The sequence below is a fragment of the Sceloporus undulatus genome, chromosome 1 (genome assembly GCF_019175285.1).
Source record: "Sceloporus undulatus isolate JIND9_A2432 ecotype Alabama chromosome 1, SceUnd_v1.1, whole genome shotgun sequence".
In the NCBI taxonomy this organism is placed as follows: domain Eukaryota; kingdom Metazoa; phylum Chordata; class Lepidosauria; order Squamata; family Phrynosomatidae; genus Sceloporus; species Sceloporus undulatus.
Window position 1 is genome coordinate 25,016,612 of NC_056522.1, and position 22,098 is coordinate 25,038,709.

The 22,098-nt window shown below is 45.2% G+C and overlaps 2 protein-coding genes across 12 annotated transcripts in view; one reads left to right on the forward strand and one right to left on the reverse strand.

Annotated features, from left to right (window-relative positions):
- The window catches only part of LOC121919744 (phosphofurin acidic cluster sorting protein 2-like), a 275,361-nt gene extending 257,601 nt beyond the window's left edge, over positions 1–17,760 (forward strand). For 3 of the 5 annotated variants that reach the window (XM_042446626.1, XM_042446628.1, XM_042446630.1), the window contains 7 exons: positions 534–566; positions 1,340–1,382; positions 3,231–3,273; positions 4,908–5,049; positions 6,707–6,930; positions 7,388–7,501; positions 15,407–17,760. In XM_042446626.1, the coding sequence (XP_042302560.1) occupies positions 534–566; positions 1,340–1,382; positions 3,231–3,273; positions 4,908–5,049; positions 6,707–6,930; positions 7,388–7,501; positions 15,407–15,522 (715 nt within the window). In that variant the 3' untranslated portion in view covers positions 15,523–17,760. The remainder of the gene's footprint in view (positions 1–533; positions 567–1,339; positions 1,383–3,230; positions 3,274–4,907; positions 5,050–6,706; positions 6,931–7,387; positions 7,502–15,406) is intronic. The other 2 variants (XM_042446627.1, XM_042446629.1) reach the window with 1 other exon arrangement.
- Positions 17,761–18,950: 1,190 nt separating this feature from the next.
- LOC121919743 (cullin-7-like) overlaps positions 18,951–22,098 on the reverse strand; it is a 36,868-nt gene continuing 33,720 nt past the window's right edge. For 2 of the 7 annotated variants that reach the window (XM_042446622.1, XM_042446620.1), the window contains 5 exons: positions 21,887–22,037; positions 20,887–21,032; positions 20,085–20,193; positions 19,662–19,858; positions 18,951–19,575 (listed from right to left, as the gene is read on the reverse strand). In XM_042446622.1, the coding sequence (XP_042302556.1) occupies positions 19,291–19,575; positions 19,662–19,858; positions 20,085–20,193; positions 20,887–21,032; positions 21,887–22,037 (888 nt within the window). In that variant the 3' untranslated portion in view covers positions 18,951–19,290. Of the gene's footprint in view, positions 19,576–19,661; positions 19,859–20,084; positions 20,194–20,886; positions 21,033–21,886; positions 22,038–22,098 lie in introns of those variants that run through there. The other 5 variants (XM_042446621.1, XM_042446623.1, XR_006101573.1 and 2 more) reach the window with 5 other exon arrangements.

Below are 22,098 nucleotides of genomic sequence, written 5' to 3' on the forward strand. Positions count from 1 at the left end.
CTCAGTCCCAAGCTCAATCAGTTTGGTTCTTAGTCTCCTCACTTTCTGCCACCATTTTCCTCCTGTAAGTATGCCCGACAACTTTTGTTAATAAATTGGTCTTAAAAAAATAATTGCATCCTTGTTTTAGATTGTCAGTGTGGAATAAGATGCTCCTTGGATGCATCCTACCCAGCCTTGTTCAGCTGATGGATTCTGAAGCCCATGCCTACACTGTGCTATAACTGGGTTCTGGAGGAGGGATAGTCCCACCAGAAGGACCATGCTATCCCTCTCCTCTCCTCCCATGTTGGTTAAAAAATACAGAACTTGGAACTGTAACATCTCTCAGAATCCCCCAGCTCACACAACCAATAACCATGTTGGATGAGGGATTCTGGGATTTTAATCCCCAATAGTAAATCGTCCAGACTTGGGCAGAGTAGTCTTGGTTAGCCCAGGACAGTGCCCATGTCTTGACCGCTTCCGTTCCAGCAGTGCTTATTATGCTTCTCCCTCTTCTTGGTTTTTTGTTTTTGTTTTTGGCCTTCAAGGAAAAGAAGCCTCTATTTTGATTTTTATATCAGGTATTGGACTGTGGCTTGCTGCGGTGTTGCCTTTCCTTCTCTGTGTCTGTCCATTTCCTCTTCTTTGTCCAGGGAGTAGGACCAAACTCCTTCCCTGAGCACGACACACACCCCCAATCTGCCCTTGTGTGAAGCCAGGGCTGCTGGCTGTTCTTGGCTGCATGTGTGAACTCTGCACTGTGGAAATAGTGGGGGGAAGGAAAGTCCCTCTTTCCATGTGGACCTCTTCTGCATTTGCGCCTCCTCTTCCTTTGCCTCCTCTTTCCTATGCAGTGTGATCCTGTGGTCAGCATTTGGGATGGGGTGGTTGTGGTGCTTTGTGAGGCAGAGGGATCCATCCTCTTTCCTCACATCCCATACATCCCATCCTTCTGCCCATCCTATCCCTCTGCCCATCCCCAGGGCTACACACCGTTGCTTGGCTCTGTGATAGCTGCTTGTTTATACTGTCAGATGTCTGCTGGGGTTGCCTGAGAATAAGTCTTGGATCGAGTAAAATATAATAATAGTATTACTAAAGCCTGGCTCTGTCTTTTTTTTCTTCCCCCCCCCCCTTTTTTTTTTTTTTTTTTTAAATTCCTTTTTTGCTTGGGTCAAATTATAGCATCTTAGGGTGGAAGCAGAGCTATGTGCCTGCAGTTCTGAAGGCTTCAGGTCACGTGGCTACTGAAGGATGATGGGGATGATGGGAGCAGGGGCGTGCACTATACTTCATAATTGCCTTTAAAGAGAGGGAGCTTGCAACTTGTAACTGTCTCTGTTCCCTTTTGCAGCCCGGATGAAGATTCCTGCCAGAAATTTGTGCCGTTTGTTGGGGTGAGTGTTGTTTGGAATCCAACAACTGGACTCCAAAACCAGCTAGAAAAAGGGAGAGTAGCTTGGGTGATTGCTTTATTCTAAGGATACTTCAAGGCTTTGCTGTGCAGCATAGGTCAGGAACCACTTCCAATCCAAGGACCATATTTTAGAGTTGCTCTTGTGGGCCACATTCCAGTGGCAGATGGAGACAAAGGCAAAATAGGAACCTCCTAAAGGGGAAAATGTGTTGGGAGTTTGCTGGAGGGTATGGTATTTGTTGCAGTAGTTCTTGATTTTATTTTAATCCAAGCTATGTTTCTGTTGCCTTAGACTGTTATCTGCCAATTACCAGTACCAACTGTTAAAGTGTTATTCCTGCAATTGAATAAGAATAGTTCTTATTCAGTAAGAAATGAACAAACTAAGAGAAGCTTGGAGCAATTAGTTTTTGCCTGAGTCTACTGGAAAGGACAAGATTCTGCTGCCGTCTCTCCCCCCACCAGAGTTAATTTAGGGAAATTACTTTTGTATTTAACCAATTGAAATAAGCTGAAGATGAAGGGGGATGTGGAAGGAGAAGAGTAAACTGGGACATTTTAAAAGCAGGTGAAAAAGTGGGATGACGGAGGGTTAATTTTTCCTACAAAATTGTGACAGTTGGGAAGGTATGTATTGTAGAATGAAGCGATTGCTAGAAACAGACCCCTAAAAAGAATGGGAAAAGGCAAACTAACATAGAATGAGTGGACACAGAGATGACAAGAACCAGAAAATCCAAGGAACTATATTGCAAGAGCTCAGTCTTCTTTTTGGAAGAGCTCCTGGGGCTGAGGGGACTAAAATACCAATGTATTGGAACTTTAAAGCTGCTAGTAGATAAATCTTAAGAAGGACATCTCAACCTTTTGGAATGGCAAAAACTGTAGAAACATTGGGAAGAGCACCAAGCAGCGGTGTCACTGGAAAGGAGCTAGAGCCATTTGAGGAACCAAAGAAGGCCATATTGGGACTCCAAGAAGGTTGGATTTGGCCCCAGGACCTAAGGGTCGCCATGCCTTCATTGCAGCAATACTTACAGACCCTTTTCTTCAAGTTGCCAATTCCTTAATGCTAAGGAATCAATATATTGATTTATTGATTGTATATATATTGGCCCTTTCCCTCAAATTGCCAGTTCCTTAATGCTAAGGGATGAATAAAACATTATATCAATACTGTATATTGATTTATTAATAATAATAGTTTAATAATTTGTTTTATTTATATACCTCATAGCGGTGAACAGCAAGTAAGCTAATTAGCAAGTAAGCTAATTTGCCCCCAACAGTCTGGGTACTCATTTTAGCGACCTCGGAAGGATGCAAGCCTGAGTTGAGCTTGGGCCCTTTTTGCTGGTCTTGAACTCGCAACCTTGTGGTCTTGAGTGAATGGCTGCAGTACAGGCATTTACCCACTGCGCCACCAGGGCTCCTTATTGTATATCAATAAATTACAAATCTTGTTACAATAACTACATGTGAAATCCCAATGCCTTCTTTTCACCGTGATTCCCTCCCAGCTTGGAGAAGTTATTTTTTGGCTAGTGGCCATGCTGGCTGAGGAATTCTGGGAGATAGAGGCCCCTCACCACCCAAAAATGAGAGAGTGAGAGAGTTTTTCCCACTTCTGGGCTACTTTGCTTTTGGAACTGTGAGGTACCTGTAATGGGTAAGGGGCCAAAGGTGGCTTTGTTGCAGAAAGCTGAGTAGTTTGAAGACAAACTTTGGTATGGGGACAGGGTGTGATTTGAGTTGGCTGGTTGGAAATGAGCTGTCAGTGGCACTTATACTGGTCAGTGAAATTTTCCTTTCTTTTGTACTTTGGCAGGTGGTGAAGGTGGGCCTTGTGGAACAGTCCTTTAACACCTCAGGTGAGAAGCAGATAGCACCAAAATTGGGTCCTGAAGCTTCAGCAGCCTGGTTCTATTCTTCCTCCTTGCCTATGTCTTCCAACATGGATCAACTACATTTCTGGGCTGCCGTTAGGATCTGAGGCAGGGGGGAAATGACTTCCATCAGACTAAGCCAGGGATGGGCAACCTTTTTTCGGTCTTACAGATGAATTCCAGTTAGTAACAAGTCTTGGGAGTGAGTGCATGGTAAGATTCTGCAAGGACTCTAAAGCTCATCCAACTTGGTGATATTGTAACTTGGGAAACTACCATGTAAACCCTTTGATCCTAAACAAAGGAGCACATACAGCAACTGGATGATGCATGTTGTTGGAGTTACCTAAAAATATATACCCTGAGGAAAAAGTGTGCCTGATACTGCACATTCTTTTATCACATCAGGTAAAAATGAACACATCAGGTAAAAATGAGAAAATGTCAATGCAGGGGCATTCCCTTTCCTGCTGAGGGAGTTGCCAAAAGACAAACACAGGCACTTGCACACAGTTCTGACAAGATAATAATAATAATATTTTTTAATTTATATTCCACTTAATCACTAGGAATCCAAGTGGATTATATAAAACAACAATAAAACAAGATACAGTTAAAATTCTAAAAAACCCTATCCCTCCCCCATGGAGGGTTGCAAATATTTTAATATTAAATGATGAGCCCAAGGGATCAGGCAGCATGAAAGGTCATCTAGGTTGGGGAAGAACTGGCCAAATCTTTGGTTGTGCACTGGCTGGCAAGCAACTGTGCTGGGGACTCATTTTAATCCTTTATCACCATTGTGGGCCACACAACAGCATCTGCGGCCAAAACTTGGGTGGAAGAGAATAGAAATCTACAGTGGGCCTTTGGTATCTGCTGAAGTTTGGTTCCAGGACTGCCCCCCAATGAAATACCAAAATCTGTGGATGCTCAAATCCTATTATATACAATGGCACATTAAATCAATGTCCTTTATATAAAATTCCTAAATCAAGCTTTGATTTAAGAATTTTCCTTTATTTTCCAGTTACGCTGTGAATGGTTGAATTCTTGGATAAGGAATCCATAGATATGGAGGGCCAACCATACTTCAGGAGTTTTAGTCAATTGTTGGCCATTTTCTGCTTTTGGAGAAGTGGTAGATCAGTGAGTGTTAAACTACCACGTTTTGAAAGTGTGACTTTTTAAGGCCACCTTTTTCACTTATTTTTATGTGTTTTGAGGAGTTTGGAAGGCCACAGAAGAAAAGGGTTGAGATCACATAAAGGCCTTAGACCACTTTTGCTGCAGCCTTCCCCAATTTAGCACCCACCAGATAAATTTTCCCCTGGCTGGGGATGATAGGGACTCTATAGTCAGCCCATGTAGGGAAAAATTGGAGTTGGCTCAACAACTTCTCACCCAATTAGTTTTGGGAAGCTCTTACTTTCCTTGGCAAAGAGTGGCCATCCTTCAGGTGAGAGTATGGAAAAGCCAATGTCAGGTAGCAGTTAATAATCAAGGGAAGCCAGGCATGAGCCACTCACTTAGGTTGGTCCTGCTGACAAGCAGCTAGATGGACAAGGAGTCAAGAGCATGTTCCTTATAATCAGACTCTTCCCCCTCTCCTTCTTTAGTTGATTCTGATGATGCTACCATCTGCACCACCTCATTGCTGAGCTCCTCTTCTCCATCTGGTGGAGGAGTTCCTTATACCAAGGAGGCAGTGGGCACCCCTCCACCTTCTCCATCTGTTAGCAGTGGGCTCTCAGGGGCCGGGTAAGCATGTTTCGTCTGACTTGGCTAAGGCCAGACCTACCATTAGGCAGAGTCAAGCAAATACTGGAAGCATCATGGCAGACTTGCTACTGTTCCCCTTGGACTCTGGCTGCTCGACTTGGGTATGCCACATAACCTGTCCTGAGCTTCCTACCTAGCTGCCCTCTGGTGTATTGGATGTTGTGGACAGTGTCACTTTGCCAGTGCTAAAATAACTTCTCTTACCTGAGCTGGGGAGTGGGCACAGTCTTGTCCTTCACCTCAGGCAACAAGTATGACCTCATTATCAGTGCCATACTGATACTGGGGTATTAACAGAAGGGCAGTACCAGTGGGTGTGTGGTTTATTAAGCTAAATTAGACAAGACTAAACCATTCTTGACACACTTGGTGATTTTAATGACCTTGGTGTTTTATAGCTGTTTTATTATGTTATTACTTGATTTTATAGTATTTTATGGGTTTTACGCATTGAAATATTGTAAACTGCACTGGATTTTTGAAAAAATGAAAAGCAATATATAAGTGTTTTAACTAAGTGGAGTACAGGAGTCATAGTGGGCGAAAGACAGATAGAACAAGACTCCATTGTCACTGTGTAAGAAGAGAACAGCAGAGATAAAGGATTACAGCTGGCCCTTTTGTGCTGTACAGCTAGTGGGCAAAATTTATGGTACCTTCAGCTTTCACCTCTAGACTGGACAAAACTAGAAAAGGGGTGGAGAATAGACCTGTGAAGAGGAATGCCATTTAACTGAAAGCTTTTGGGTTTGGGATGGTTGTAGGAGTCTGGCTATAGTCACAACGGGTCTTGGAGCAGGTGCTTAGAATGTGGATGCAGCTGAAGAGCAGGATATACATACTTTAAATAAGTAAATGCTCAGCAGAATCATGTTCTGACACTGCTGACACAAAGAGGATGTGGAACTGCTTATATATTTGAAAGTCCTTCTCAATTTAAGAAAATCCCTGGACTACAAATGAAACCAAAAGAAACATTGTCAAAACCTGATATGTTAGAGAGAGCTGTGAGCCTATATCAGACAGAAGGTAATGCTTTGCTTGCACAGTTCCATGCCCTCCCCTTGCCCTGGGAGTTGTCAACCATCCCGATTCTTTGATCAGAGGGGGAAACAAATGAGGGTGCATTCACAGATGGAGTGCACCCTTCTTTCTCTTCCCAACGGGAGCCTAGATCACCAGCATCCTACCTCACTGGCAAGTGCCACCACTACCCCTTCTGGGGTTTGACAGTGGCCAGCAGAGAGATTTGGAATGGGGCAAAAAAGATAGTGTGTAGCTCCCTATCCTTCACCTAAAAAGAGACTTGAGCTGTGTTTCCATGTGCATGTCACCAGCAGAATGCTACCTGGTGTTTAGAACCCTTCTATGGAACCTGATTTCCTTTTATAGAAAATCTATTACGATGTGTCAGTAACGTGTCAGTCGCATTTTTGGTTTTGTATCTTTAAATCAAAACTCTAAAAAGATAACCTATTCCATGGTGTCTAGGAATCATTCAAAAAGTTCACCTTTACTCCCTATATAGATTGGATTGGTACAGCAGCATTCCAGAATTCTGCTGATTGTCTAGTTTGACTTCCAGAGTTTTTTGTTATAACTTAATTTTTATAACTTAGTTTTTTCTTCCTCCCAGAAATTTGAGTCCTGGTGTGGAGGTAATGGGTCTACAGGTAGACTACTGGACTGCTCAGGGACCAGAGAAGAAAAAAGAGGCTGAGAAGCGGGAAACAGGCATTAAGAACACCTTGAAAAGCAATTTCCGCTCCCTGCAGGTCAGCCGTGTCCCAGGCCCCGGGGAGCTGACTCCCCCCAGCACCATGGCCATGACAGTGGTCACCAAGGAAAAGAACAAGAAAGGTAACTGCCCTCAGCATCAGGGCTCCATGTCACTTTTGCTAATGGTTGGATTTCCAGCGTACGTTTTACTTACTCTGAGGAGTGGGCATAGTGGAGGTTGGTGACACATAGTGGCGTACGTTTTACTTGCTCTCAGTGGCATAGTGGAGGTTGGTGGCACATAGTGGAGGGGTAGATGGACTGCCTTCACCCCCGGAGGTCCGTTTGGGCTCTTCAACCACGCCAAAGCCCAAATAAAAGGGACTGCCTCGTCCAAGTGCCAGTTCCCCCAAGGTCTGTTTGAGCTCCAGCATGGCTGCAGCTGCACCACTTGGTAACATCTTCCTGTGGAGAGTCACCCATTATGGTCCGTATTCCCCACACATTCCTAATGATGCCACTGCCAGCACTGATTCAACTTACAGATAGAATTTCCCACATCTGTCACTTTTGAATCTCTTATTGTTATCCTTCACAGTGATGTTCCTGAGTAAGAAACCAAAAGAGAAGGACTTGGAACCAAAAAGCCAAGTGATTGAGGGGATCACACGCCTGATCTGCACAGCCAAGCATCAAAACACTATGCTACGTGGTAGGTGGGATGGCTTGCACCCTTCCTAGGTGTGGGGCCTAGTAGCAGTTGAATTCTTCTTTCCCTAACAGAGTTGGATGGGGGCCTATTCTCTCAAATCCATCCCCAACACTCTGTTTTCCAGTGATGGAGGGGAAGCATCCTGTAGTGGGTTGGTTCTCTTGCTTCACTCTGACCAGGCAGGAAATACAAAGTCTTTGTAGGAGCTGCTACTAGAGGGATCCCAATCCCCCTCGGTAGCTTGAGTTTTTCATTCCTGCCTCTATTCTGATCAGACTCACCTCGAACGGTGCTGCCTTCTCTTTTCTCCTCTTCTCTCAATCCATCTATTAAAAAAATCTCTTACTCTTATTCTTCTCCTTGCCCTCCTGTCTTAATCTGTCTCTCCCACCTCTGTCCTTTTCCGTGGCTCTGCAGAGACACTGGGAGATCAAACTCATGTTGGATGCAGGGGAATCTGGAGGACAGCCCCGATATGTCCAGGGAGTCCATCGGCCTCCCACAGGAACAGACCACTCATTCCCAGAACCCAGAAGACTCGGACTGGCGTGAAAGACCCAGGTGTGAATAACATCCCCCTCCATGCCAGGCCCTCTCTTCCAGCTGCTCCCCCCCTGAGCTCTCTACACTCATTTCGTCCCTGATATCCCTCCAATCTGCCGCCATATCGGGCCAGTTACTGAACCCACCCTCTGGGTGGGCAGACCTCATCTTATGGGCCAACCCAGGACTTCTTGCCAATATTCCCAGCTTCTCCGACAGCCAACGATTCACTGCTGCGCAACAGTTCAGGATGGGAACATCCCCATCTAACTAAGGACCCATGAGCCCTCCTCATCTTCACCCATCTCCCACTCTTCCCTGAACTCTATCCCCCCCTCAGAGCAGGGAAAATTTACTCCAAGGCAGGCTAAAATCAAATGCCACCCTAGAAAAAAGCAGGAAACCTGGTAGCTGCTCCATTCCGCAACAAAGCAAAGGCAAGAGACCAACGCCCTCTTGTGGCCAGCTCATAAAAGTTAAAAGAGCCTGATGTATTCAGTCACCCCACTCCTCTGAGGAAGAAGGGGATTCTGAGGATCAATACCAGCAGGCCAGCTAGCTCGAAGAGGGTGAACTCTCTGGGGAAGAGGAGGATGAAGCCTTATCTGCCCCATCCTCTAACAGACTGTTCCCGCCCAATGATTTCTAAACTTCAAGTCTCCCTGTGGACACACCTGTTTCTGCCCTTGTCACCTCCGCTATACACTCCAAAGACAGAAGATTCATTTAAAAAATCCAGAAGATGAGAGGGCTGACTCAGCCTTGAAAAAGTCCTTTGAAGCTTTATCAAGAGCAATAAGAGTTGCTTCGGCGGTGTCCATCCTATCAAGTGCTGCCTTTACCTGGGCCAAGAACCTCATCCAGGAGGTCCCCAGAGGCAATACCAAATTATGTCAGGGCATCAATAAACTTCTCAAGGTCCTAGTGTTCTCATCTGACACTTCCTTGGACATCATCCAACTAAATGCCAGGGCTCAGGCAGCTTTGATCCCTGTAAGGAGACAAATATGGTTAAAGAACTGGCAAATTGATGCCTGGGCTAAACAAACCGTACCATGGCTCCATTCGATGGAGAAAAGTTCTTCAGTGAAGTTCTTAACCCCAGTCCTTATAGGAACAAAGGATAAGGGGGAAAGCCTTACCTTACCTTCCTAGAATGGATGACAAAAGATCCTTTCATCAGGGACAAAGCTCCTTTTGTACATACCAGAACAATTCAGGCTCCTTTCATCCAAGAGATAACAGACCCAATAGATCACAGGGGTCTGGCCGAAAACTCTACACAAGACAACCATTCCAATCCCAAGAATTTGGGAGAAGCTTCCAACTCCACCAATTAAAATTCAGGGATCTCAGTCTGAAAACAAAACCAAAATTCTCCCAGGTCCTGACTGGCCGGTACCCAAGGTGGGTAGTAGACTAAAGCACTTTACTCACTTTTGGGAAACATCCACATCAGACAAATGGGTTATCTCCACCATCTCTCACATTTATTTGATAGATTTCTCCTGCATTTAGAATCATAGAATTGTAGAGTTGGAAGAGACCGCAAGGGCCATCCAGTCCAACCCCCTGCCATGCAGGAAATCTCAATCAAAGCACCCCTGACAGATGGCCATCTAGCCTCTGCTTAAAGACCTCCAAAGAAGGAGATTCTAACACACTCTGAGGGAGTGTGTTCCACTGTCAAACAGCCCTTACTGTCAGGAAGTTCCTCCTAATGTTGAGGTGGAATCTCTTTTCCTGCAGCTTGCATCCATTCCTCCGGGTCCTGTTCTCTGGAGCAGCAGAAAACAAGTTTGCTCCCTCCTCAATATGACAACCCTTCAAATATTTAAACAGGGCTATCATATCATCTCTTATCCTTCTCTACTCCAGGCTAAACATTCCCAGATCCCTAAAACGTTCCTCATAGGACATGGTTTCCAGACCCTTCACCATTTTAGTTGCACTCCTTTGGACACCTTCCAGTTTCTCAATGTCCTTTTTGAATTGTGGTGCCCAGAACTGGACACAATATTCCAGGTGGGTCCTCAGTTTGAGCACCCTTTTCCTTTTTGGAGAACACTGAGGCAAAAAAGGTGTTGAGTAATTCTGCCTTTTCTCTGTCCCCTGTTGGCATTTTGCCATCTTCTCCGTGCAGTGACCCTGCCATTTCCCTCTTCTTCCATTTGCTGTGGACATATCCAAAAAAGCCCTTTTTATTGTTCTTAACCTCTCTAGCAAGCCTGAGTTCATTCTGCGCTTTAGCTTTTCTGACTTTACCCCTACAGATGCCTGCTATTTCTTTGAATTCCTTTTTTGTGATTTCCCCCTTTTTCCATTTCTTATACATGTTCCGTTTAAAATTTAGCTCAGGTGAAAGTTCCTTAGTCATCCATCCTTGTTTCTTGAGACACCTCTTGTTTTTCTTTCTCACTGGAACTGTTTGAAATTGTGCCTTCAGTATCTCCCTTTTGAGAAACTCTCATCCGTCCTGAACTCCCTTCTCTTTTAGTATTTCTGACCACAGAATCACCCTCAATACTTCTCTAATTTTACTGAAATCCGCTCTCCTACAGTCTAGAATACGTGTCTGACTATGCCTGCCTGGCTTCTCCTTTCCACTGTATAACAAACTCCAGGATAACATGGTCACTTCCACCTAATGATCCCACCACTTGCACCCCATTAACCAAGTCATCCTTGTTGGTTAGGATCAGATCTAAAATAGCTGACCCCCTTGTTGCCTCTTCCACCTTTTGGACAATGAAATTGTTTTCCAGGCAAGTGAGGAATTTGCTAGACCTTGAAGATTTTGCTGAGTTTGAATTCCAGCAAATATCAGGATAGTTGAAGTCACCCATCACTACTACATCTCTCCTTTCTAAGTGTGTAGTCATCTGTTCTAGAAAGGTATCATCCAATTCCTCCATCTGACTGGGGGGTCTGTAGTAGACTCCCACCATAACATCCTTGTTGTTTCCCTCCCCTTTAATTTTTATCCAGATGCTCTCCACCTGGCTGCCAGTATTGATGTCCTGGATCTCTTCACTGGTGTAACGTCTCTGACATATAGTGCTATTTCTCCTCCTTTCCTGTTTGGCCTATTTCTCTTAAAAAGGTTATACCCCTCTATTTCTACATTCCAGTTCTGAGACTCATCCCACCAGGTTTCAGTGATGCCTATTATATCATATTTGCTTTGTTGTACTACGAGTTCAAGTACATCTTGCTTATTTCCCATGCTCTGTGCATTAGTGTAGAGACATTGCAGACCAAGAGTCCCCATTACTTGCTGCCTGTGCTAGTTTTTTTGCCTCCCACTGTTGGGTCCTTGCACTTTTTTTTCTTGTTTCCTCTATGTCTGTTTGACTATTTTCTCCAGCCCTTTTGCCTTCCTTAATATTGTCTCCCTTCCCCATGGAACTCAGTTTAAAGCCCTCCTGATCAAGTTCTTGAGACTGTTGGCAAAAACATTTCTTCCAACTGGCATGAGATGCTACCCATCCGTTGCAAGAAGTCCCTTCTCATGGAACCGCAGCCCATGATCGAAGAATCCAAGTCGTTCTCGGCGGCATCATCTGCGGAGCCAGTTGTTCACATCCGCTATTTTCCTCTCCCTTGCTGGACCATGCCATTCAACTGGTAGAAGAGACGAGATGACAACTTGTGCAGCCATTTCTTTTATCTTCCTACCAAGAGCTTCATAGTCCCTTCTGATGTTCTGAAGGCTGTGTCTTGCAGTATCATTGGTTCCCATGTGGACCAAAAGGAAGGGGTATTGGTCAGTAGGTTTGACCAGTCTTGTCAGCCTCTCTGTCACATCATGGATCTTTGCCCCGGGGAGACAACACACCTCTCAAGACATCTTGTCAGGCCTACAAATCACTGCTTCTGTACCCCTCAGCAAGGAGTCCCCAAATTCCACTCGAGAAAACTTCAATGCTTACTCCTCCCATATCAAAAACAAATAATAATGAAAAGGCACAAGAGATTGGTACTACCGGAAGAAGTGAGACAATCCTTTCAATGGTGGATGTTCACAAGATTCCAGACTGGTCACCTGAACAGGCCACAACAAGAGCTCCAACTGACTATGGATACCAGCCTGCAACAACTCATATGCCCAAGACAAAAGGGCTTCCCAGGAACAAACTCACAGCATCAACTGTCTGGAACTCAGAGTGGCCCGACTAGCCCTCCAAGCATTTCCCACCTCATCCAAAACAACACAGTATTGATCAGGACCAACAACATGACAACAAAAGCACATATAAACAGAGAGGAAGGGACAAAGTCTAGGTCTCTGATGAAGAAATCAGACCTTCTATTCAGCTGTGCAGAGAAACACCTGCACTCACTAAAGACAGAACATATCAAAGGGACTCTAAACACAAGGGCCAATTGGCTCAGTAGGCAAGACATAGACCAGACAGAATGGCACCTCCACCCAGAAGTCTTCCACATGATAACACACAGATTCGGAAACCCCCAAGTGGACCTGTTCATGTCACCGATAAACAACCAGGTTCCATGCTTCTCACATTCTCACAAGGCAGATGGACTGCAGGGAGGGCTCTCTATCTTCAGGCTAGCCCTGATGGAGCTGGGCCTGCCTGTTCACTCCCTTGCAGGCCGAAGGATGACAATTATCATGAAGGGAGGGCTCTTGTTCTTCAGGGTCCACTGTAGTACTACGATTGGATCCTTCCTTTCTAACAAAAGTCAACACTCCCTTCCAGAGATCATAAGAGATAATATTAGTTCGGTAGTTCTGTCCTCACCTGAAGGAGGATTTGGAAAAAATCTGGCACACCCTGGATTTCCGCAGAGCATTACATACATCAAACGAACTCAACATTTCCATGTGTCCGACAGAATGTGCCTTTCCATCACAATTCTTTGGGCAAAAAGGTGTTATCTTCTACACTCAAGACCTGTGGTCTGCAAACTGTGCTCTTTAAGGGATTTTGGACTTCAGCTCCCAGAATTCCAGACTATTGGCCAACATGGCTGAGGTTTCTGGGAGCTGAAGTCCAAAATCTCTTCAAGTGCACAGTTTGGGGACCACTGCTCTAGATGGATCAGATCTTGCATCACCACATAGTACACATCATCTGGCTTCCCTCTGATTGAATCAGTCTACACCCACTCCACATGTAGTGCATCTATCTCAGCTGCACTCTCCACTAATGTTCCTCTTGCAGTCATCTCTAGAGCAGCCACTTGGCCTTCCCCATCCACATTCATTTGCCGCTACCGTCTGAATGCTCTTCAATCATCTGAGGCATCATTCAGTAGGCTCGTGCTACAAGCCGTGGTGTCACGCTAATCAAGTTCTCCATTTATCCACCTATTGTTCGGGAGCTATGTCATATCCCACTACAGGATGCTTCCCCTTCATTGCTGGAAAAATGAATACAGTGGTACCCCGGGATACGAAATACCCACGTTACGAAATTTCCGGGATACGAAAAAATCCCATAGGAAATAACTGTTCCGGGTTACGAAGGTTATTTCGGGTTACGAAGAAAATTTTGGTGCTTTTCGGCGCTATTTCACATGAAATCGCGGCTTTTCCCCATTAGCGCCTATGGGTTTTCGGCTTGCGAAGGCTTTTCGGGTTACGAAAGCGGCGGTGGAACGAATTAATTTCGTAACCCGAGGTACCACTGTATTGGCTTACCTTATGAGATTTTTTTTTTTCAGCGATGGAGGCGAAAGCATCCTCCTCACCCTCTATTGGGAACTTGATCTCTTGGTTCCTCTAATAGAATTTTTTTTCTTACCTTTCCCCCACCGTTTTGGGTTAACATGGTTATCTATAAGTGGTTGGGCTACACTCCCCTTTTCCGTTTTTAATCGTTCTCTTACAGCCTGTACAGACCGGCGTTATACACCAGCCTCAGGGCAGCATGGGGCGTGGTGTCCACATGACAATGCCGACACTGCCCTGATGCCACCGTCACACTGTGTGCCTGATCACATGGCCAGTGGCATCATGGCGCTTCTTTGGCACTGCATCCAGATAATGCAGCGTAAAAAGGAAATGCCAGATCAGGGAGCGCAACATGTAGTTGAAAATAGCCCCTTAGTCGCTGGCTGTTCAGCCCCTAGTTGTCTATTCTTTATGCTTGGCTGTAACATCAACTGAAGCTACTGAGGAGGTTGGCTCCCTCTAGCGGTGGCTCCTACAAAGGCTTTGAATTTCCTGCCTGGTCAGAGTGAAGCATCCCACTACAGGATCCTTCTGCCTCAATCACTGAAAACAAACTTCTCACAAGGTAAGCCAGTGGTCATTTCCACTATTTTGAAGCTTTCAAAGGCATTCCCTCCTATCCTCCCTAAAATATGTGGTGGTATATAAACTAAAACAAAGAGAACTGCCCTCCCAGAAGTGTGGTTCTCTTAACAAATTGTCACCCATACTCATGCCTTGTTTTTGGCCAAAACAGCCCTAAAAGCTGGCTTGTGAAGGGAGGATGAAAATAAAGTGACTTCTAATCACTTGCAGATTTATGTTTTGGCACCTTTTAGTGGGGTGGCAGGTGGGACATGGCCCCCCAGACCCACTGAAGTTGCCCCCTCTTCACTCTACAGCAGGGGTAGGCAACCCTTTTGAGCCGGGGGCCGGGTTGCTGTCCCTCAGACAACTGGGGGGCCGAAGCCAAAAAATAAATAATTAAAAAAATTAAAAATAAATAAATAAACCAGCACAAATGTAGGACAAAATTTTCAAATGGAGGGCACTTTTTAAATAAAAATGGAGGACATGCGAAAAAATTTGCTGATTTTTTAAAAAATGTTAAGATAAATGCATGTTTCTGAGGCTTCTATAGACAATTGCCCCACCATGCCCCTCGTGTGAGATGCCAAAGGCCCCGGTGGCAATTGGCGGCAGGACCAGGCTGGGGCCGGTCCCAAGGCCTTGCCGGGCCGCATTCGGCCCACGGGCCGCAGGTTGCCTACCCCTGCTCTACAGCATCATTGGGGAATGCATGGCCCTCCAGATGCTTTTGGACTGCAGCTCCCATCAGCTATAGATAGCTTACCCAATGCTGAGGTACATTTCTATCCTGCTGTACCAAATGGCTTGGTTTTACCTTGAATATTGTCTCCACCATCACTTGCGCACACAATTCTTTGTTAAGCAATCTCGCTCTTGCCTTACTCTGCCTCATAGCGATGGATTCTCCTTTGGAGTTTAAATAGAAGGTTGATGGGCATCTTTCAGGAGTGCTACAGTGGTGTGTTTCCTGTATGGCAGGTAATAGGACTAGGTGGCCCTTGCCCACTCTTAAGATGTTAAATACCCAGAACACTGACTTCTGCCATTATTGCTCCCAGTCTGAGAGTGTCTTCCTCTTCTCTCTCTTGTAGTTTGCATTGATGGTGTGGAGTGGAATGATGTGAAGTTTTTCCAGCTGGCTGCGCAGTGGCCAACTCATGTCAAGCATTTCCCAATCGGCATCTTTGGCTATACAAAAAGTGTGTGATTTTTTTAAAAAAAACAGGCAGCTTCTGGAAGTATCAGGGCTCTGCCAGACTGAATGACAGAGGAGAGACTGCTGGGCTCCTTGGATTTTGAATGAATGACTGACTGCCCAGCAGTGGAGCCCAAGTCTGGCCAGAGCCCTGCTTGTTCCATTTTTTTCTTTGCAAGGAGCACATTTGCTTTACATCTCACCCATGATTTTGTTTAGTTTTAATGTGAACGTGGGTCCTAGGAAATGGAAGGAAGACACACACACGCATACACATGTGGCTTCTCAACCTGACCTCTTGTTACTAGAACACCAGGCCAGTTTTCTCTGTCCAAGCGGGGTCAAGAATGAGAAACCGAGGGGATTCACACTGCTGCTCCCTGCTTCCCCTGAAAGGTGTTTTCCTTGTGGCAATTGGGACTTTGTTCCCTTCCACACCTTGCCTGGCTGGCTTGGGCAAGAAAGGGAAAGGCAAGTTCTCTTTTACAGACTGCTATCTTGTAATATGTCTAAAAGATGTGTGTTAACACCCTCCTCCTAGGGTTGCTCATCCAGGCTCACCCAGTAGCATTCTGGGCAAGCTGGACTTCTGCCCACAAGTGCCACTCTACAGTCCTCTCTTTATCTCAGAATTTACCCGAGGGCTACTGGGGTTTTATTCTCTTTTAACATGAAAAGCCTTCCCCTGTCTCTTCTATCCATCCCTTCCCTGTACTGTTTGGCTTCTCCTGCCTTTAGAAATTGTTTAGGCCAGAGTATATAAAGACTCAGCATGGTGTGATGGTTTGAGCATTGGACTATAACTTTGGAGACCAGGGTTTGAATTCCCACTTGGCCATGGAAACCCACTGGGTGACCTTGGGTAAGTTACACCCTCTCAGCTTCAGAAGAAGGCAAAGGCAAACCTCCTCTGAACAAATCTTGTCAGGAAAAAAAATTATAGGTTCACCTTAAGTTGGAAACAACTTGAAGGCACAGAACAAGAGTATATAAAAGAGAAAGGTATAGCAAAGGCAACAAAGGTGGATGCCACTTTTGTTTCTGCAGCAGACCCTGTTCTTTTGGAGCAGGGAGGTGTCTGTGAGGTATTTTGTGTAGTTCATACCCTGCTTCCAGATATTATTGTGAAAGATACTGGAGGGGTTTTTTCCTAATCCATAAGCTATGAGCACAGGATAGGGAGGTGGCATACAAGTGGCCACTTCAGAATAGCTTTTTGGTCCAGGATCTGCTCCAAATAGAGTTGAGTTGCTCAGCTGCAATGAAGGGAAGCGTCATAGAAAACCAGCACTGCAAGCCAGTGTTTTTATGGAACTGAAGGCCCTTCCAGTGGAATGGGAAAGAAATGCTTTTGCTTTAAGCAATGACGGGAGGAGGAGTGGGAAGAGATTAGCTTTTATGGCGGATGCAAGAAAAGCAGAACATTTTTTAAAAAGGTCTATCAAGGAATAGGGATAAATCTACTTCCCTACTTCAGTTTTGCCTAGGTCAAATAATGTGCAAAGGAGAGCCACCGCTCATGCAGCTATTAGAGGAGATGGAGTCCCTTATGGGGAAGGCATGTTCTTATGATTAAACCAGCTTATGAATTATTATACACTCCGTTTGTAGTCAGTATGAGTGAAACCACTCCAGCACCCTCCCCAAACCAGAATGCTGTTGGAACAGGGCTGTGAGAAGTTCTCAGATGTGCAGGTGAGCCCAAGTTCTACCTTCACTGGATTGCAGTAATAGGTTCCTTGGGCCATGTCAGATTCACAAGCATGTGTGAGATCCAATGATGATCAGGTAGGATGGGAGGGAGGTACACACAGGAATAATCTCTCTCCTGCTTTGTCTTTTAAGTACTTACTTTGAACAAGGGAACTAGAACCAGTGATTGCAGCAAAGTAGATGTCCTGTGCCAGCTACTAGAGCCTCCTTGCCCTCCCTAGCTGGATTCACAAATGTCCCCTTCCCATCTCCTGACTCCTAAACCACACAGGCTTTACGGCCAGGGCCTTGATCTACCTGGAGCTTGTGTTATGAAAACTGCCAGGCCAACCTCCCCTGCCTTGAAAGTGTATCCTACCGAACTCAAGAGACCTAAACTGTGGTGTTACGCCTGCATGGTGGACACGGCTGCTTGTGGTTAGGAGAGCAGGGATGGTGGGTTAACCCCATTTTTTACAAGATTCTATTTTTGTTAAAACTTAATGTAAGGTTGCTTTCTGGATTAATTTTAATAAATTAATGCTGGTACCATTGTGACCGAGTGTGTTGGCATGATCTTGCGAGTCAAGTGAAAATGTGATATTTGACTTCTTAAAACGTGAAAATGTATAAATGTGGCTGGGTTAAAACACTTGCCCAGCCTTCCCCAACCTGGCATCTGTATTGGACTATGTCCCCAGCTGTCATGGTGGAAGTAGTCCAACACAGCTGGCAGGTTGGGGAAGGCTACAGGCACCTTTGCCCTTGTCATTTGGAAATACTTTGAAAATGGAGTTCCACAAATGCAAATTTCTATACTCTTCATGCTAAGCTTTGAGCAGAGGAAAACTCTGTCAACAAAACCGTTAAAACATTTTTTAGACTGCTGAACAAACCTGGCACTAGATTCCTACAGAAAAAGGAAAAGACAACGTTGAGAACAGAGAGTGATTAAGGACCAAACAGAAAACTTGGAAGAAATGTGAGAGGTGTTACAAAAAGCCAGAAGCAGCTTGAATAGTAAAGGTTGTAGTTAATATAAAATACCACCCTTGTTCTACATCAGGATTAACACCAATGGATGGGGAATGCCCCTTCACTAATCTGCAAGCATGTCAGAGATTTTGACCCCCACCAGTGGGAAGGATATAGTCCGTTTGCCAAGAAGCCTATGTGAAGAAAGGGTGAAATTGCCATGTTCTGCAGCGGTTTGAAAATAAGGCAAGTGCATGTTATGCCTGGGTTTTACATCCACAAGTTATTCTGATCATGTAGCCAAGACTGTGGCTGTTTACTACTGTATATACTCACGTATAAGTCTAGAAATTTTAGTCAAAAATTGACCCCAAAAAAACCAACTCGACTTATCCACAGGTCAATGTAAGTACTGCACTTTAACTCTTATTTAAAAAGCAACCATCTCCTGGTGAAAGGCAAGAGCATATTCTGACCTGCCAGTACCAACTCCCCATTGCATTCTTATCCATCTAGCCTTTAGTGTGAGTACAAACAGTTATGCCTCCTGCAATTTTATAAGTTGTTTGGCATAGTTTTTCTCTGCTATATCCTTTACATCCTTTGTTACGTGCCTGTAAATTTTACCCTTGATTTGTGAATGGGTCATAGTAAAATCTATACTTTTGGTCCAAAAACCTGCCCTCGACTTATACATGAGGTCGACTTATAGTCGAGATTTACGGTAATCTCCACCATCCCTTGTATTCTCTGGCATAAGTTCGCATTCCAACTGCTAGTTCAGGGAGTTTATGGCTGGCAGATACATTGCAGTCAAGTAACAAATGCACGAGTCAGTTGGTTTAACATCTACCTTCTGGGAAATTGCTGCTTGCAATGTCAGTTCATCCTGTTTCTCTTCTCAGGAGGGAATTGGCTGTATTCACTTTACTGATAATGGACCACATGTAGTTCCATGTTGCCGTTGTAACTTTTAAATCAGTACAACGACCTAGGGCCACCCAGGGAGCAAGATCTTTCCAGCCATGCTCACACATAAATGAGGCAGCCCTCTCACCCCAGCCACAAAAAGAGGGCTCTTGGACAACCACTCGGCCAAGTGAGTAGCCACTTCTATCTAAATGTAGAGAATGACTGTCTCTTTTCCACACATGGCACATTAGGGACTTTTTTGATCTGCACAGTTTGAAAGGTTGCCTGAGGCTGGTTCTTTGGCAGGGCCTGGCTTGAGAGCTCTGTGGAGACATACTCCAAGAACTGTGGATGGTTTTCCTGGCGTCGAACAGAGCCCTGGTTCAGTAAGTGCAGGATGCAGGACAGGACATCAACACTGCTGCAGCAGAAGCGCAAGAATTTTGGCGTGGAGACACACTCTATTTTCAGGTAGGCATGTATCACCTAGAAGGAGCAGAAATCATGAATTAAACATCCAGTGAGCTAACAGCTGGACTGAGCTACAGAAAGGAATCTCTGTACTCCATTACCTTGAACACCAGCTTGTCAATGTGGATCTCCTTCTCCTCTTTTAGGATCTGAATGAGAAGGGAGCAGATGATGTTCCTCTTTTTCATCAGAGCATGCCCCTCATCCTCATTCACATTCAGGTATTCTGGCCTAGGCGAAACCCATAAGTGCTGGCCAGATAGCTGGACCAATGATGCCTGGTTCAGCTTCAAGATACCTAGAGTCAAAAGACATGGAGACTGCAAACTCCTTGGGATTCCCAGCACAAGTTGCCATCTGGTAGGCCTTCCTGGGAAATTTGTCTTCAGCCCCAGGAAGACTAGACAAACCCAAGTGCTCCTTGCACTAGTGGGAGGTCAGCATCCTTTCCTGCCCACCAGGCTAACTTCCCAAGTGGACCAGGATCCCCTTTTTCCTGTAACTGGAAGCTCCTCCATACTTACTCTCACTCTGGCTGAGGATTGCATTCTCCTTTGTCAGAGGTTTCAGTGCATGATTCAAGAGAACATGGGAGAGACCTGTTGCTTGCAATAATGTCTCCACAGAAACCTCCTAAGACCAAGAAAAGGGGGGGGGGATGAAATTGAATACAGAGGGACAATGATACAGAGATTATCTGCAGTCTTCAGGTACCCTGAGAAATGCTGCAACTATTTGTATAACATCTTTAATGCAGGTTTAGAACAATGGTGACCTATTTGCAAAACACTGACAAATGCAAAAGACAAACAACTCTGAGATTTTCAATGTAATGTAGACAAAACTCTATCTAGATCTCACTATCACTTCAGCACAATCCCTTAGAATGCAGTAATATTCTTAAGCATCACGTTTGCTAACTGTACTGGCAGTCTGACATTGCAGAAGATTAAAGTATCCTTAAACTATCTATAGACTGTGTAAAGCTAAGTATTTTCACTGAATCTGGGCAGCAAAAACAGAAGCCACTGAACCAATGCTACCTTCTATTTCCCATCAACGCCACCATAGTCCTAGAAAAAGATTCGCAATTTTATAACAAAGCTCAAATATACTGACTCCCACCAGAGCACATGCAGAGTTAGCTTAATACGGTTTGGGCCCCAGAGCCAAATCGATCAGTGGGATTTGCAAGTTTTCATCTTTCTGAACTTTCAGATATACTGCACAAGATGCAGAGGGCCTATAAGAAGGGAATGTATTCCATCCTATGAATCACAATCAGGCCAGGCTGGCAGAGCCAGTAAGGATCAAGGCAGTCAGGACCTCAGCACTGTTGAAGCAAAGAAGGATGTACATCTGCAGCGTAGACACATGCAGGGTGCAGCCCTGGTACTCAAGCTCCGCGTGGCCCAACCAAGTCCACTGTAAATGCCGTGGTTTTGTTACCTCTAGCCCAAAATGGCTTTGACCTATGAAAGATGAAGAATATGATAACAGAGAGATAACACTGGCAAAACTGATCAAAAGGCTCCATGAGCCCTCAGGTTCAAGCAGTTTTAAGATCTGAGACAGTACAGATCTTTCCTCAAAGGACAACAGCTGCCAACATGCAACTGCTGTCTTCAAGGTGACTGGTCAAATGCTGAAGCAGGAAGATACAAAGTCTCTTCCCCCACATACAGAAACATGCACCATTTTACTCATGAGTAAACCACTGCATGGAAGGGACAGTGCCCAGAGCACCCGTTCTCTCTGCAGCACGCCAGTTTACTCCAGAGTAAAATGGTGCGTAGGAGGAAGAGAAAGTGCCCAGAGCACCCTCCCTCCCTGCCATACACCTCCCTGCCATACACCAGCTTACTCTGGAATAAAATGGCACATGGGAGAGAGGGAGGGAAGGTGCCCAGAACAACCTCCCTCCCTGCCCCCAGAGTAAACGGGCACAGGGAAGGGAGGGGGTGCACTTGTTTGGGTGTCACCCCTCCTCTGAGGTGTCACCTGGTGTGGTCTGCAGTATCCACACACACACACCCCAGTGATACCACTGTTCCTTAGCCAGTCCTTCCACAAATGATGAACCCCTTTAATGCTGCTTGTCAGGAATCCTGACCCAAAGCCCTATAGCTCTCCTAGACATAGTACAGAATTTCTGTATGGAAAGTTGCATGCCATTCATTCCCAGGTTTTTGGACACTTCTCTATTTTGCTGCCTCAGAAGTGGGATAGATCTGTTCACCATTGGCTAAGCCTGAGGGAGGCAGCAGGGCTCATAGGGACCATCCTACATGGCCTAATTTAGGCTCACATTCACATTCACACTCACTCTGGGTATAGAAGTCTGAAAACTTGCCCAGCTGCAGACTGAGGGGTGATGGGAAAAATCTGGCAGGCTCTCCCATGTAACAGTGTGGAGAGATGGTCCAACAGCATGGAGACAAGGCCAGCATTTTCACCTCTGTCTCTTCCTCCAACATCTGAGAGCAAAACAGGTCAAATGTCAGGTTGGTGACTAAGGGCAGTCTAGCAGGAGTGCCA